The sequence below is a fragment of the Cyprinodon tularosa genome, unplaced genomic scaffold (assembly GCF_016077235.1).
Source record: "Cyprinodon tularosa strain WSP-4 unplaced genomic scaffold, ASM1607723v1 ctg175, whole genome shotgun sequence".
Classification (NCBI taxonomy): Eukaryota; Metazoa; Chordata; class Actinopteri; order Cyprinodontiformes; family Cyprinodontidae; genus Cyprinodon; species Cyprinodon tularosa.
Window position 1 is genome coordinate 315931 of NW_024038574.1, and position 13230 is coordinate 329160.

Below are 13230 nucleotides of genomic sequence, written 5' to 3' on the forward strand. Positions count from 1 at the left end.
GTACATATAAAATCTGTAAGATTTTATTTCTGTTAAAAATAATTTTTTTGACTGAGAAGCGTAATAAATCACAGCGAGGAAATTTAGCGCACCTGCAAACATGGACTTCATGCACATGGGGCGCAATTTGTTCCACTATTGTTCCAACGTTTGTAAATAAAAATATTTAAAAAAAGGAAATAAAAACTTCCTACAAAAAACGTTTTTCAGAATAATTTTGCTCTTTTCTGAGATTCAGGTTAAAATATATTTTTTTTCCAATTTTGTTTCACATTATATTTTCTCATTTTTTCCTGAATAAAAAAAGCATAGGAAAATAAAAAAAATTTAAGTTTTAATCACAAAAAAGGTTTTCAGAGCTGCTTTGCTGTTTTCTTAGATCTTGTTTTTTTATTTTCTTATTCTTATTTTCAAGTAGATTTTCCATAGTTAGTCAATTTAAATAAATCTGAAAAACTAAAATAGGAAAAAAATGATAATCTGAACACCTGAAATATAAAAAAGTGAAAAAAAAAAAACTAAAGCAATGTTACTCTAAAAAACTTTTTTGACTAAAAAGCAAACGGGTACTTCAAAATGTTTTCAATTTTTTTTTTCAAATTTTTATTTGCAAAATGTGTTCTCTGCTCGTAAAGGAATCAAAATCATCATCATCATCACTAGAGCTGCAACAACAAATCGATAAAAATCGATTTTTAAAAACGTTGGCAACGAATTTCATCATCGATTAGTTGTGTCGCGCAATTAATGCGTCATCCGCCGCCGCCGTCATCACATCCACTTGACTGAAACGGGGGAAGAAAAAAAATACGGCAGAGCGAGTCAGCGCCGCAGGTGCAGTGGTGCCAACTCCGCGACTTTTCAGACCCCTCCAGCGACTATTTTTCAAAAAAGCGACTAGCGACAAATCTGGCGACTTTTTACGGTGTCACTGGCGGCTTTTGGAGACTCTTACGTGAAAGCATGTATCGTTCCTACTCTGCCCTGGGGCGCCTCCCCCACCCCAACCCCGTTCTCTCGCAGGAGTCCCTCTCAGCGCTGCTGTCAGAGGATGTTTATCCTCAGCGTCCAGACTGCAAATGAAGCGCGCGTTGATCACATTAATTAATTAATTGATCACAATAATTAAAATAGCCTGCGCTTTGTAAAGTGAAAAAAGTCGTAACATGCAACTTTTGTCAAAACAAATTAACATGGCACGGAACCACCGTGTTTGTTTGGTTTTAAAGTGGGAAACGTAACGTTAGTTTCTCAGGTAGCTCATCTGATGCTTTCCTTACCGTGTTAGTAGGTTACAGACAGTGATAAGGTTGGCTACTTATTTTACTTTTAATTTCATTTGAATTAGCTTAAGCAGCGTTTATATTTTCTTTATAAATAAGTTAACTTGCAAATTATGAGGGCAAGGCTTTTAAAGTTTAAATCTTCTGGCAAAGATAAAGTAAAGAAGATCCTGCAATTTATGGAAGTAAAGCAGAATAAAATCCAGCAAGATCAGTAATATGTCAATTAATTATATGCCACATTCCCATGTAAATATCTGTCTTTGGAGGATGTGTTTTTTAGCACCCCTAGTTCTCTCATTTTTATTCCAAATACAATTTATAATTTGAATCACAGGGCTATTTTTATCTCTATGGTTCAGTATTTTCTCAAATAGCAACTTTAACTGCTATACTTTCCTGTCTTAAAAGGCAGAACTCTTCTAGTCTAAAAAAAACTCATTTGTTGAAATGAGGGGACCTATTGTTTGAACCCCTTAGGGGCTTTTAAAAACAAAAATGTCTTTTTTTGCGCTTTATGAAACAAAGTACCCTATATTTTGTGGATGTACAGCTACATTTCTCATGTAAGTTTGCGTAGTTTTAACGCAAACATTTATTTTTCATATTGCACCAGTACAGTTAATGAGCAACCTGTACTTGTGTGCTTGTTTGTTCTGTCTAAAATGTTTATTTTGGAATAAAGAGGTTAATATAAAAAATATTTTTTGTCCGATTCATCGATTTTTAAACCATCATCATAAAAAAACCTGAAATGTTAGCACTGTAGATATAAAGTCATATGTTTATATTACTGTTTTTATGTACTTTTTTTTACTGTTTTCAAGGCTGCAATTTAAAAAAATGAAATTGTCTAGAGAGCTGTTCTTAACTTTATTTATTTTTGTGTACAAAATGACAAAATAAAATCTGTCTAAGTCTAAATTCACTGCATACCCAGGGACATTTGCAGATGCATGTATGTGGGGGGAGCAAATTCTGTTAAAGAAAGTTTAAACATTTCTGCAAAAAGAGCTTAAATCCCATCTTTTTAATGTTTTCAAATAAGTTAAGAGCATTTCCTCATCCCTAATTTCCTAGTTCTATAATCTGCTGATTGCTTAATGATCTGTTGGCATTCCAATGCAAAGATAAAGTTAGCATAGCGGGTGAGAGATGACGTTCTTCCACTTTAGATTCCCCATGAGGGCATAGAAAGTTCAGCAGGAACATAAAGAATGAAGGAACCACCTCTCTTTGGGAGTCACCTCAGAGTTGAACTTGTTTACCTCTAGCTGTCATGGTTCACGTCTCTACTGCTCACAGCTGCAATGATTTACATCTCATCACTTTCCCATCCTCCATTGCTGCCTCTCGCCGTCCCAAAAAGATCCGACTCACTAGAAGAGATGAAAGATGACAAGTGTATCAGTTACTATGTGATTAAAGACCTGTTTTATATTAATTAATGTGCTCTAATTTAGGGGGGGAAAACAACAGTGTGAAAAGATGAAGCTAAAAGGGGTCCTAAGGTTTTATCAGCAGGAGATCTGAATGTTTCGCTGCTTTAGGAACAGCAGTCACGGCAGCACGGCAAAGTACATTAATTGGATATTCCCAGAGCTGCAGCCCTGGAGATAAAGGATATAATGTGATACAGTGTAATTGAAGGCGTATCTGTTGCCGGCATTGTGTGTGCGTGTGTTTACGTGTGCCTCTCTGTGTGTGCAGGACTACAATGATGAGATCCGACAGGCCCAGTTGCAGGAGCTCACATACCTGAACGGCGGCTCAGAGGATGCCAAGGTGCCATCGGTCAGGGGCAAGTCAGCCGCCCGTGGCAGGGGGACACCTGTTCCCGGGCCTCCAAGGTAACTTGTTCCGAATGTGCATCTGGATGCGAGCGCTACTAGCTTCAGCTGGAAAATTAGCTTCATTTACAATTAAAGGGCAAACTGGGAAACATAAGTAGATGTGATCAGTAGGGCTGGCAGAGCTAAAATTACAACCTACACTGGAAAAAATTAAATCTAGATAAGTAATTTTTAAAATAAGTACATTTGTTCTTGAATTGAGGAGGTAAAACAGACATTTTGCCAATGGAACAAGACAATTTACATTTAATATAAGAAAAGCAAAATTGCATTGTCTTATTTCAAGTACATATTCTCTAATACTCATTCCATTGGCAAACTATCTCATTTACCTACTTAAAATAAGGATAAATACACTTAATTTTAGAATTTTTTACTTATTTCTAGATCGTTTTTGCAGTGCATTTTTGGACGAAATGAGAACGCAACATCTTATAAACACTTGATTTGACAAAGTTTTCCAGAAATAAGCACATGCTTTTCAGTACACAGGGCTCCAAGCTTTTTTTCTTTGCTTTCTAATTTAGAAATCATCTCTGACCTGCTTCCCTGTCACAGCATGATGCTGCCACCTCTGTGTTTCAATGGGGAATGGGAACTGTTAGTGTGAACGCAGAGAGACTTATTGGGAAGACATGCCATATTATTTTGTTTTTTTTCCTGTACGGTTTTGGTTTTTCCCCACGTGCCAACAGAAATTCCACTAAAACACTAATCAGAGGTAAAATATTGGAAGATGTAAATTATTAAAAATTAAATTATGAAAATAATTTGTTAAGAAATTTCTAATTTAAGAGAAAAGCTTTCTTAAAATACAAAAAAACTTGTTCCCAGTCTCCATTTCAACCCCCCACCCCATAGCACTGCTACAATACATACTTGACTTGATGCAGTTCAATATGCTTCTAATATCATGGTAGTAATAGAAGCAAAGGCTTTGCTGTTGTCAAGGAAACTAGTTTTTCCTCTTCCAGCTTCCTCTGCATGTTTATTCCACATTTAATTGACAATTTTAAATTACTGATGATTTGTTTGTTTTTATAAGGACAGTTTTAATTTACATGGAGGACAAAGAGTTTCTTGAAAAAGATACAAGAAGAGTTTTATTAAATAAAAGTCTACGAACTGTGTCAATCTCAGAGTACCTTACAGATACAAAATTATGAAATAAAAAGGTGTCTTTGATCGCGGTATTAACCCAGCTGCTGTTTACCAGCCGCCAAAAAAAAAAAAATAGAAAAAAGAAAAAGAAAAAATTAAAGAAAGAAAAAAGGTTTGCAGTCTCAGCAGATTCAGCATCATGTCTGCTTGGAAGTTTGTTGGTCATGGGCTTGAACTCAGGGAGGATCCATCAAACTCACATTCTCTCTCACCCTATGATGGGGAGGAAGTTCCTCCCGTAAACCACCTTTTATACCAAAACGCTGCCAATACAACATTAAACAGTAGCTGTAAGTCAGAAAAATGTTCAGCGGTCATCTGGAACACCTCAAATATGTTGAAATGCGTTGGAGGTAAGTTCTTGATAAGTTACACATAAATTAAGCAAAAGTTACTCATAGGTTTTGGATAAGCTAGACGCCACAACTTATAAGTTACTAACACTTAACGTATGTCAACGATCATATAACTTACGGCCCACCAATGGCATACGCTAGCATATGTACTGGCCGTATGCCAACGTGTGTCTGTCATGATTTATTTAAGGATCTGACCCAAAATGCAGAGAACCACTCAGAGAGCAAGGGAAAGGTTTAACAGGTTCATTGAGGTAAGGATTGAGGGGTTGGATCTGGTACTCAGAGGGCTGGTGAACCGGAACTGGAAGGGAGGAGGGAAGTGCACAGAGGTGAGTTCAGGTACCGTGGGAAATTTGGATGCCGTAAGGATAACGCTGGTAAGGGACTCACGTTAGGGGGGGGGGGGGGGTTCCTCTCTTACTTTGAATCCAGTCAGTGTGGGTTGATCCAGAGGTGGACAGGTAGACATTTGTTGGACCCGGAGGAGCTTTTGAGCGGACTGTCACTCGGAAAACCAGGAAGACTTGAACTGAACTTGTGGAGGTTTATCCCCTGCTCAGTGTGAGATTCAAACAATCCTTCCAGGGGAAGAAGGCCAAACATCCAGCTTGCAGAGGCTTCCTGCCGAAAAGGCAAAGACAAAAACAAGGTTAGGCTCAATGAAAACAAAGACTCAGTTAGACTTAGCAAAACTCAGCTTGGCTAGAGTACCCAAAACTGGCAAACACTCTGGCATCGAGGTAGTGACAGTCCACTGCTTAAGTACTCCTCCAGATCACGATCCAAAGAGCCGCCGGTGTGTAGGGAGGACCAACAAGGACAGGGCGCCACCTGGTGGTGGAGGGAGAGACAGACACAAAACAACAGACCACACAAACTGGATTCCTGACAGTGCCAGCGTGTTTTAACATGTTTCAGCGTGTTTCAGCGTGCTTATTACTTATACAAAACGTACCCATAACTTAGCCAACATATGTCAGCGTTTTTGCCAGATTTTTCGTACATCAGGCATACGCTGGTCTTAAACGTCAAGTGTTAAAGGGGCTTCATTCAGACACAAAAGGAACAAAACTCATTGAGGAGAAAGATAAACACTGATGTAAGAAAATAAACTAGAACATACAGAGAACAGAACATGATCAAATATGGCAACATTGTCCTCATATCAATGATTTATTAATCAAATCATGAAAAAAACCATGAGCCAAACACCAAAGTATCACAACAACACTAGGCCTATCCCTGATGTCGGCTTAATTTAAGAAAATGGTGTATCATAACTCCTTAGATAGGAAAGAAAGCAGCTCTAACACAATCAGACAAAGGGATGTCTATTTAGCGCATTGTTGGAAGATGTTCGGCATATATTACAAACATGAGTGACATCAAATATCTCCCCATGAAAGCAGAAAAATGAGCAGCAGTGTTTCAATTTCCGCTGATTGTGTGCAGACTTCAGCAGGATTTGCTAAGAGAAGCTAGCAGGCGGGGATGAGTGGCACACGTTTTAAAACAAAACCACTGCTGCTAATGTCTGAAACTGAACCAAAGCTTTTCACATTGCAGCCACTTTATCCAAATAATTAACTTTAAAAAAAACTAATCAAATCAAATACAGTACTGTTCTAAAAAGACTATTAATATTTGGTTATGGATGTAAAATATTATATGGGTGTAAAAGCAGATTTCTTCACAAGCTGCATGCTTAGAGTCACTTGAATTATGCTTAGTGTGAGGGATTGCCTTTGAGTCAAGCCTGTGAGGAGAGCTCTCCCGCAAAGCATTCTGGGATATATATGCCTCTTTTGAGGCCTTTCTTTTCATCTCATTCACTTTTCTCTTACGACCCTCGTCCATTTTCAAAGAACCGCAGTGAGAAAGGTGAGCTTCAATGACTGTCTGAAACCATAGCTCAACACAGATATACGCCTGAAAGTGCGCATGCACAGACAAAGATAGCTAACGGGGCAAGCACGAAGGACTGCCTTACGTAAACATATCACCAGAATGATTGACAATTAGGAGGACCACTTATTTTGATGATCCACCCAAAAACAAAAAATCTCCCTCTATACCTTTGAGTGAACTGTACGGCCTAAATTAGCATAATGCTAACTTCTTCCGTCGGGTTTAATCAAACAGTGTTGCCCGTTACCATAGAAACCATAATCCTCAAAGCATACAGGAGTCTTGTTGAAGGAGATTTGTAGGTTAACGAGGGTTTAGTAGATTTCAAATTTGCGAAAGATTCTGGCATTTTGTCAAAGTAAATGTCAGACTGAGCTTCACTTTAGATGACATGGCTACATCTGCATGTTGAGGCTTTTTGTACACATACTTAGTTACCTCACTTGAGCAAAAAATTTCAGTAGTTTTGGTTAGTTTTGTTTCATTTAGTTCATTTTCATTATGGCCTGTTGGTATTTAAATAAAAAAAAAACATAAAAAATATTTGTTTCATCCAGACAATTAGTTTCTTTGTGGTTGGACTCGGTGCTGCACCAACTTGTTCACCACAAATCAAAATAAATATTTTGACATTTTAAAGTAAAATTCGACCCTTGTTACCATTAGTTATTCATTTATTAAAATGAATTATAAGGAGGTTATTGTCAAAATTTGTATGGAGGTTGGTTGAGGACCCAAATGCAGAGACCGGAAGGCAGTGATGTCATGAGATGAGCTGAGGCTTTGAGGCACGTGTCGAGTACTGGAGGGAGCGTTTCCACAAGGCGCGTATCGAGGCTCGCTTCGTTTGTGGGAGGAGCCAAAATAGATGATGTCTGAAGCCTCGCTACCCTGCCATACCATGTTACCGCTTCCGGAAGTGGTTCAGCTCGCCTGGAAATTCGGCATTTAAACAGCCTCAGTCAAGATGTGGGAGTTTGTAGGAGAGTTGGATAGAGTTTGGATTCCATGAATAGAATGATTGTTTTTCCAACCAATCTAGTTGTTTAAAACTAGTTTGGTTAAACAATGTAATGATCAAAAACTGAGAAAGCCACTGGTTACAGAAGTAACCAGTGGCATAATTTTTAATTATGTTTGTGTTCTAGGAATGTGCTTGTGGCATCAGCTGTAAGAAATGCATTTCAATTCTTGAGGTTGTTGGTTCAAGACCCACCCAAGGCTTTTGAGAGTTGCAATAAAACACAACAAGTATTTTGGATTATTTAACTAATTTGCAGTGGTTTGCTCTGGTACAAATATAGATTGGGTAAAAACTCTGCCAAATCAAGATTGGTTGGTTTAACCAAAAGATTGGTTGAACACTTAACTTCCAACCCGATTAAAACCAAAAACTTTGGAAAAATATTATGTTTGTTTAAATGTCTAAAACCTTTCTTTTTGCTCATCATTCCCCAATTTTCACTATCTGCTTGAGCTTATTTACCTAAAATGCCAGCAAAACATTGTACCTTAACTGATTGTTCTCTTTTACGCACAAAAAACCTTAAAAAAGATTTTATTATAAAACCAATCATTAACAATTTCAAAGGAACTTAAATGAGAAAAAACAAAACAAGAAAAAACATAAAGAAGGAAACAAGCACAAGGGAGCAACAGAGATGAACTAAATGCTGATTGAATATAATGGAAAATAAACCAAAGATCATCAAAACAGAACAAATAAAAACTAAAAACTCTGAATCACAAACGGGGAGAAATATGACAGTTATCATCCAGAATAGCTGGAAGGAAATGGTATGAAGTTTGGAGCATCTATCCTTAAATGTTTTTCATGCTTTACTTTTACTTTTATTTTTTAATTAGTTTTAAAAAATGTATTTTTATATTACTTTAGTAAAAACTTAAATTGATACTCTAACCTCCAAGTGTTTATAAAGAGTAGGATTTATACTTTTGGATATTCTTCTTGTTAATGTCTGTGTTCTCATCTCTACCATGTAGTGATAATCTTAGTTTTTCTCCATGACGCTGTCTCTTGTACCACACCTGAAGCAGTGTGACATCCTCCCTGTATACTGATTGATCTGGATTACATATTTCAATATGTTCCTCTACTAATAGCAACATTTTCAGGGTGATAAGATAGAAAACAGCCCCTCACCCAACCATCCAGTTAACATGTTGGGAGGTTTGTTTTATAACTTGTATGAACATCATGAGACTGAGCACACAGCCATGAGGGACCCCAGTCCTTAACAAGGCGGAGTTGGAGATATTTTTCACTGACTGAAAAAAATAATGCATCCATTTTTGGCATTTCCTTAATCATATTTAGTTACTTTAACACATTTGTTTCCCTTTTAGCAGGGTAGGACAAAAATCAAATGTGTTAAAGTAACTAAATATGATTAAGTAAATGCCATTGTATAATTTTTTCAGTGCTCGACAGACTAACTGTGGTTATTTACACTCAGGAGAAGCCATGCCAGTAGGAGGTGTTTTCTGCCCGCCTGTGTGGGGCAATAGCATTAAACAATGAGCTGAAATCTAATTTACAGGATTATTGCAAAGGTGTCTTGATAGATCATCTGCATTTATATCTTATCTACTGCAAACTGGTGCTTACGAATTACTGCCTATTGTAGTTTCCAATGCTTCAGTAGCTTTGGAACGATAAATGTGCTGCAACTGTATAGAATAAATGCAAATTCAGGCGCAATCTCACAGCCGTGCTTTACAGCAGAGAAAAGAAAGACAGATATGATCATCTACTACATTATAAAAGGAAAGTGTTAGAATATAGACATTTCTAATGAATAAATTCCCATAAATTCTCATGTGTTCAATAGCGAAAAGGTTTTCCAGTTTTTTGATAAATATATATTTTATATTTCTTAACAAAGATCTGTGAGTTTCACAACAGGGAAAGATGGCACATTTCTTCTGTTTGTTAATTGGACTCCTTTGTGTTTGGGTCTATGTTTCCCTTCACCAAACACCAAAGTATATTGATTTCTTTTCTACCTGCCGAGTTGAGACACAAAAACAGCAACAACAAAAACCAGACTGCCTTGTTGGAACGGGATCTGAATCAAAATAATGAAGAGCTATTTAAATAGATATTGCAGAGTTACCAGTGGCCTGAGTGGGCAGATTAATTCTACAAGCTTCTCCTCATGTAGGAGGTTTTGTATGTGAGAAAAATGATTCAGTCTTCCTATGTGTTGTGGATTCCAAGTAACCTGTTTCCATATTATTAGAGAGTCTGTCTGTAATTGAATCTTTAGCTCGTTTCTGAAGGCCTAAAAGATTAGTTTGAACATTGGTTCAAAAATATCCATTTTCTAGCCTAATTCCGGATATTTTAGATTTTTTTAAAGAATTAAGGGAGTAAGGGCCAAGGGCACATCAAGGAAAGTGGGGAACTTTTGAATTGCTGCTACTGTAAAATAAAGTAATAATAAAATAAAATAAAATAAAAAAAGTAATTGAACATCATTGATCTCACAATGGAGAAATTCACTTCAAATGCATGTTAACCTGGGGAGCAATCAAGGGTGAAGGGTCTTGCCCAAGGACCCAGTGTGCAGGCTGTGGAGATTGAATCGGTCACTTGCAACCTTCTAAAGGCTGGTTTATGCTCAGAAACCAGGTCGTCAGCTTGTGTGTTGCAGTGAACGCAAATGTGCTCCCGCCCCTTCCGCAGACAACCTGCCTATCCTCTCCAAAATTGTAGGTGACCGCAGACAGGAGGCCTCTGATTGGTCAAATCTATATCCGCTCTACACCATGCATATTTCTTGTTTGGTACCTCAGGGCTCGATGTTAACCATGCCCGATCGCCCGGGGCAAGTAGTTTTTATTGTTGGGAGAGTACAAATTTCATTGCATTTGCCCGCCGGGCAAGTGCAATGATCGCAAAAAAAATTATTTATCACTCAAAATTACTTTAAAATCACCAACATTCGCTGAAAACGACCCACAAGCGTTGCCGGCGCCATCTTTGTTGTTTTGTACACATTCTCACGTGATTTGAAAAAGCCGCAGGATTTTCCGCTAGATAGCGGGATTCAGCTCTTGGGGAGAGAATTCTGCAGAGCAGCAGCTGGATGATGAATTTAATCTATACTATAATACATGCTAGATTAAAAATGATCAGTCAGGGATTAGGAAAATAATTATAATAATTGTATGCGCACCGTGTAAATATTTCCCTCATATGGCAGTCTTCTATACAGTGATCATACATTAAAAAATGTTCATTGAAGTTTTTTTTTCTTAGACATTGGAGAGGTGCATTTAAATGTTATAGAGCTAAACATGTTAAATTGGTGAGTAGTAGTAGTGTAAGTTTTTAACCTGTCAAGTTTTTTTTAGATTTTTAACATTACAATTTATATTTTTCCAAGCACACAACAGTTAAAAGCAAAGTTCAGTTTGAAAAGAATGTGCAGGAAGGATTGAAAAGCATGTTAACACGGTAATGTTGGCTTGAGTTCATTATCTGATGCATGCAGATACACACCAGGAACCTGGAAACATTTAAAAAACAAACATGTTTCATTGATATATATACAAAAATGAATATTAGGAACTATATTTATCAAACATTATTCTGGGCAAGTAAAAATTGTTTCTGGGCAAATGAAATGCGAAAGCCACTTGCCTGAAGGGCAAGTGGTAAAAATCCTTAACGTCAACCCCGGTACCTTCCTGGTTTGTTTTGTTTGTATGACCGCCATTGCGGAAAACGACTCGTGAAGTAGGACCAGCTAGGAGAGCGAGGTGCGCGAGAACGCTGGGACCCTTTTTCCACCTGGATTCCTGCTGTTTTTGGCCCTCATGTCCCTCCGTTGTTGCACAAACTGGCCCCCTCTTCCTCACCGCCTCGGCCCTATCTAGACCCACAGCTAGTTCCTGATTGGCCCTCTTGCATTGTGGCATGCAATAACATATCATGCTTCAATATTGGGCATAAATCAAAAATATCTGCTACAAGCTCACTGCGACACACTGCGGAGGGAGTATAACCAGCACTTAAGAGCACAAGCACACTGCTCTAAACACCAGGCCACCACTCCACCATTAATAAAAAAGTGATGGCCACTTAAGGGAAAACCTATCTGATAAAAGAAATAACATTATAATGTGATTAAAAACACCAAAAAAGGATTTTGCATATGTTAAACCTGTAGTGATAAACTGCCAAAAAGGGGAAAGTCTCTAGTTTGTCTCTAGTATGTGTCTTTATTATCATGATAATATAATTTATTATGATTATTTTGTTAACACTATTTATATCAGTTTGTTGTTACTCTAAATATAATCAAATCTTCCTAAAAAGGAACCTTTAGAACAAGCGACCATGAATTTCACGGCTGGACTAACGTTGGTTCCATCTCCATGGAGCCCGTTAACTATTTTAATTCGCTCTGTGCTGCTGTGTTTTGAGGAAGTTGAAAAAAGGGTTTGTTTTCTCTTTTTTATTTTGAAACAAATCTCTCTCTTATATGATTCACAGATAAACAAGGTCACTAAGACGGGGTGTTCATCCAGCTCTGAGTTACAGTATAATTGGCAGTGTTTTGAATTATGCTGTAATTAGCATTTACCATGCCTAATTTAAGTGTTATAACTCTGTGGTCCCGCAGGCTCCCACGCAGGAAGTTCTTTCACGCTCACTAATGCAAGATTTTGATCAAAACAAGAGCTCAGAATGCAGGATGAATAATCTCTGTTCTTCTTCCTGGTGCCGGGACTGAAAGGGAAGTCCCGCCTCTAAAGCTGATACTCAGTGATGTTACTTTCCTTAACCGCATCACTTACTGACTCAGTAAGACATTAAATCAGAGCTTTCACTGTTTTGATGTTTTTCCACCAAATCTGGGATCTTTTGCTGCAGACACTTGCAGAGCAGCTCAAATGGAAAACATGGAAAGCAAATTATCCATTTGGCAACCTTGGTGGTTTTCTGCTGCTGCTTCAGATCAGTTAATTCTTCTCAGAAAGCAGCTCAAGCGATACAGAAAAGCAAACCACAGTCAGGCATCCTTTGATTTCCAAAAGAACAGTTCGCTTTTTGCTTCTCACTTCATTAAAAGTGCAGGTTAGTCTGCTTGAGGATTCCTCTCAGACTCTGTCCCCATGAGCGAGCTTCATCAGAGGTATGCTAGTTCACTTAAATAAATAAAAAAGACAGGGCTTTGAAAAAAAAAATCCCCTGACAGATTTCTTATATCAGAAGATTTTCAGCTTTTTTCATTGTTAAATTATTCAAATCACCAAACAAATTACATGTCAGGCAAAGATACAAGAGTAAATACAGCAAAGCACTTTTTAAACAATTAGATGAGATAAAAGGAAAAGTTATTGCTCAGAACACAACTGATTATATGTGAAAAAGTAATAGCACAGAGTTTTCTAAAAGGGTCTCCTACTTTTATAACCTTTGTTATGAAAATAACAAACAACCGTCGATTCCAATGCAGAAATTGATAAATCATGCATCACTAGAATGAACAATTTTAATTCCATCCATCCATCCAGAAGAATATCGATAACGTTTCATTTTAAATATAGCATAATATATATTTTTCTTTTAAACTTTCTAGTAAACTTGGAGATATATTTTATTGCATGGTTCATATCCCAGTATATCTGTTT

The 13230-nt window shown here is 37.4% G+C and overlaps 1 protein-coding gene across 2 annotated transcripts in view; it reads left to right on the forward strand.

Moving 5' to 3' along the window:
* The window catches only part of khdrbs3 (KH domain containing, RNA binding, signal transduction associated 3), a 278856-nt gene that overhangs the window by 163983 nt on the left and 101643 nt on the right, over nucleotides 1-13230 (forward strand). For both annotated transcript variants that reach the window (XM_038281752.1, XM_038281751.1), the window contains exon 5: nucleotides 2994-3133. In XM_038281752.1, coding sequence (XP_038137680.1) covers nucleotides 2994-3133 — 140 coding nt within the window. The remainder of the gene's footprint in view (nucleotides 1-2993; nucleotides 3134-13230) is intronic.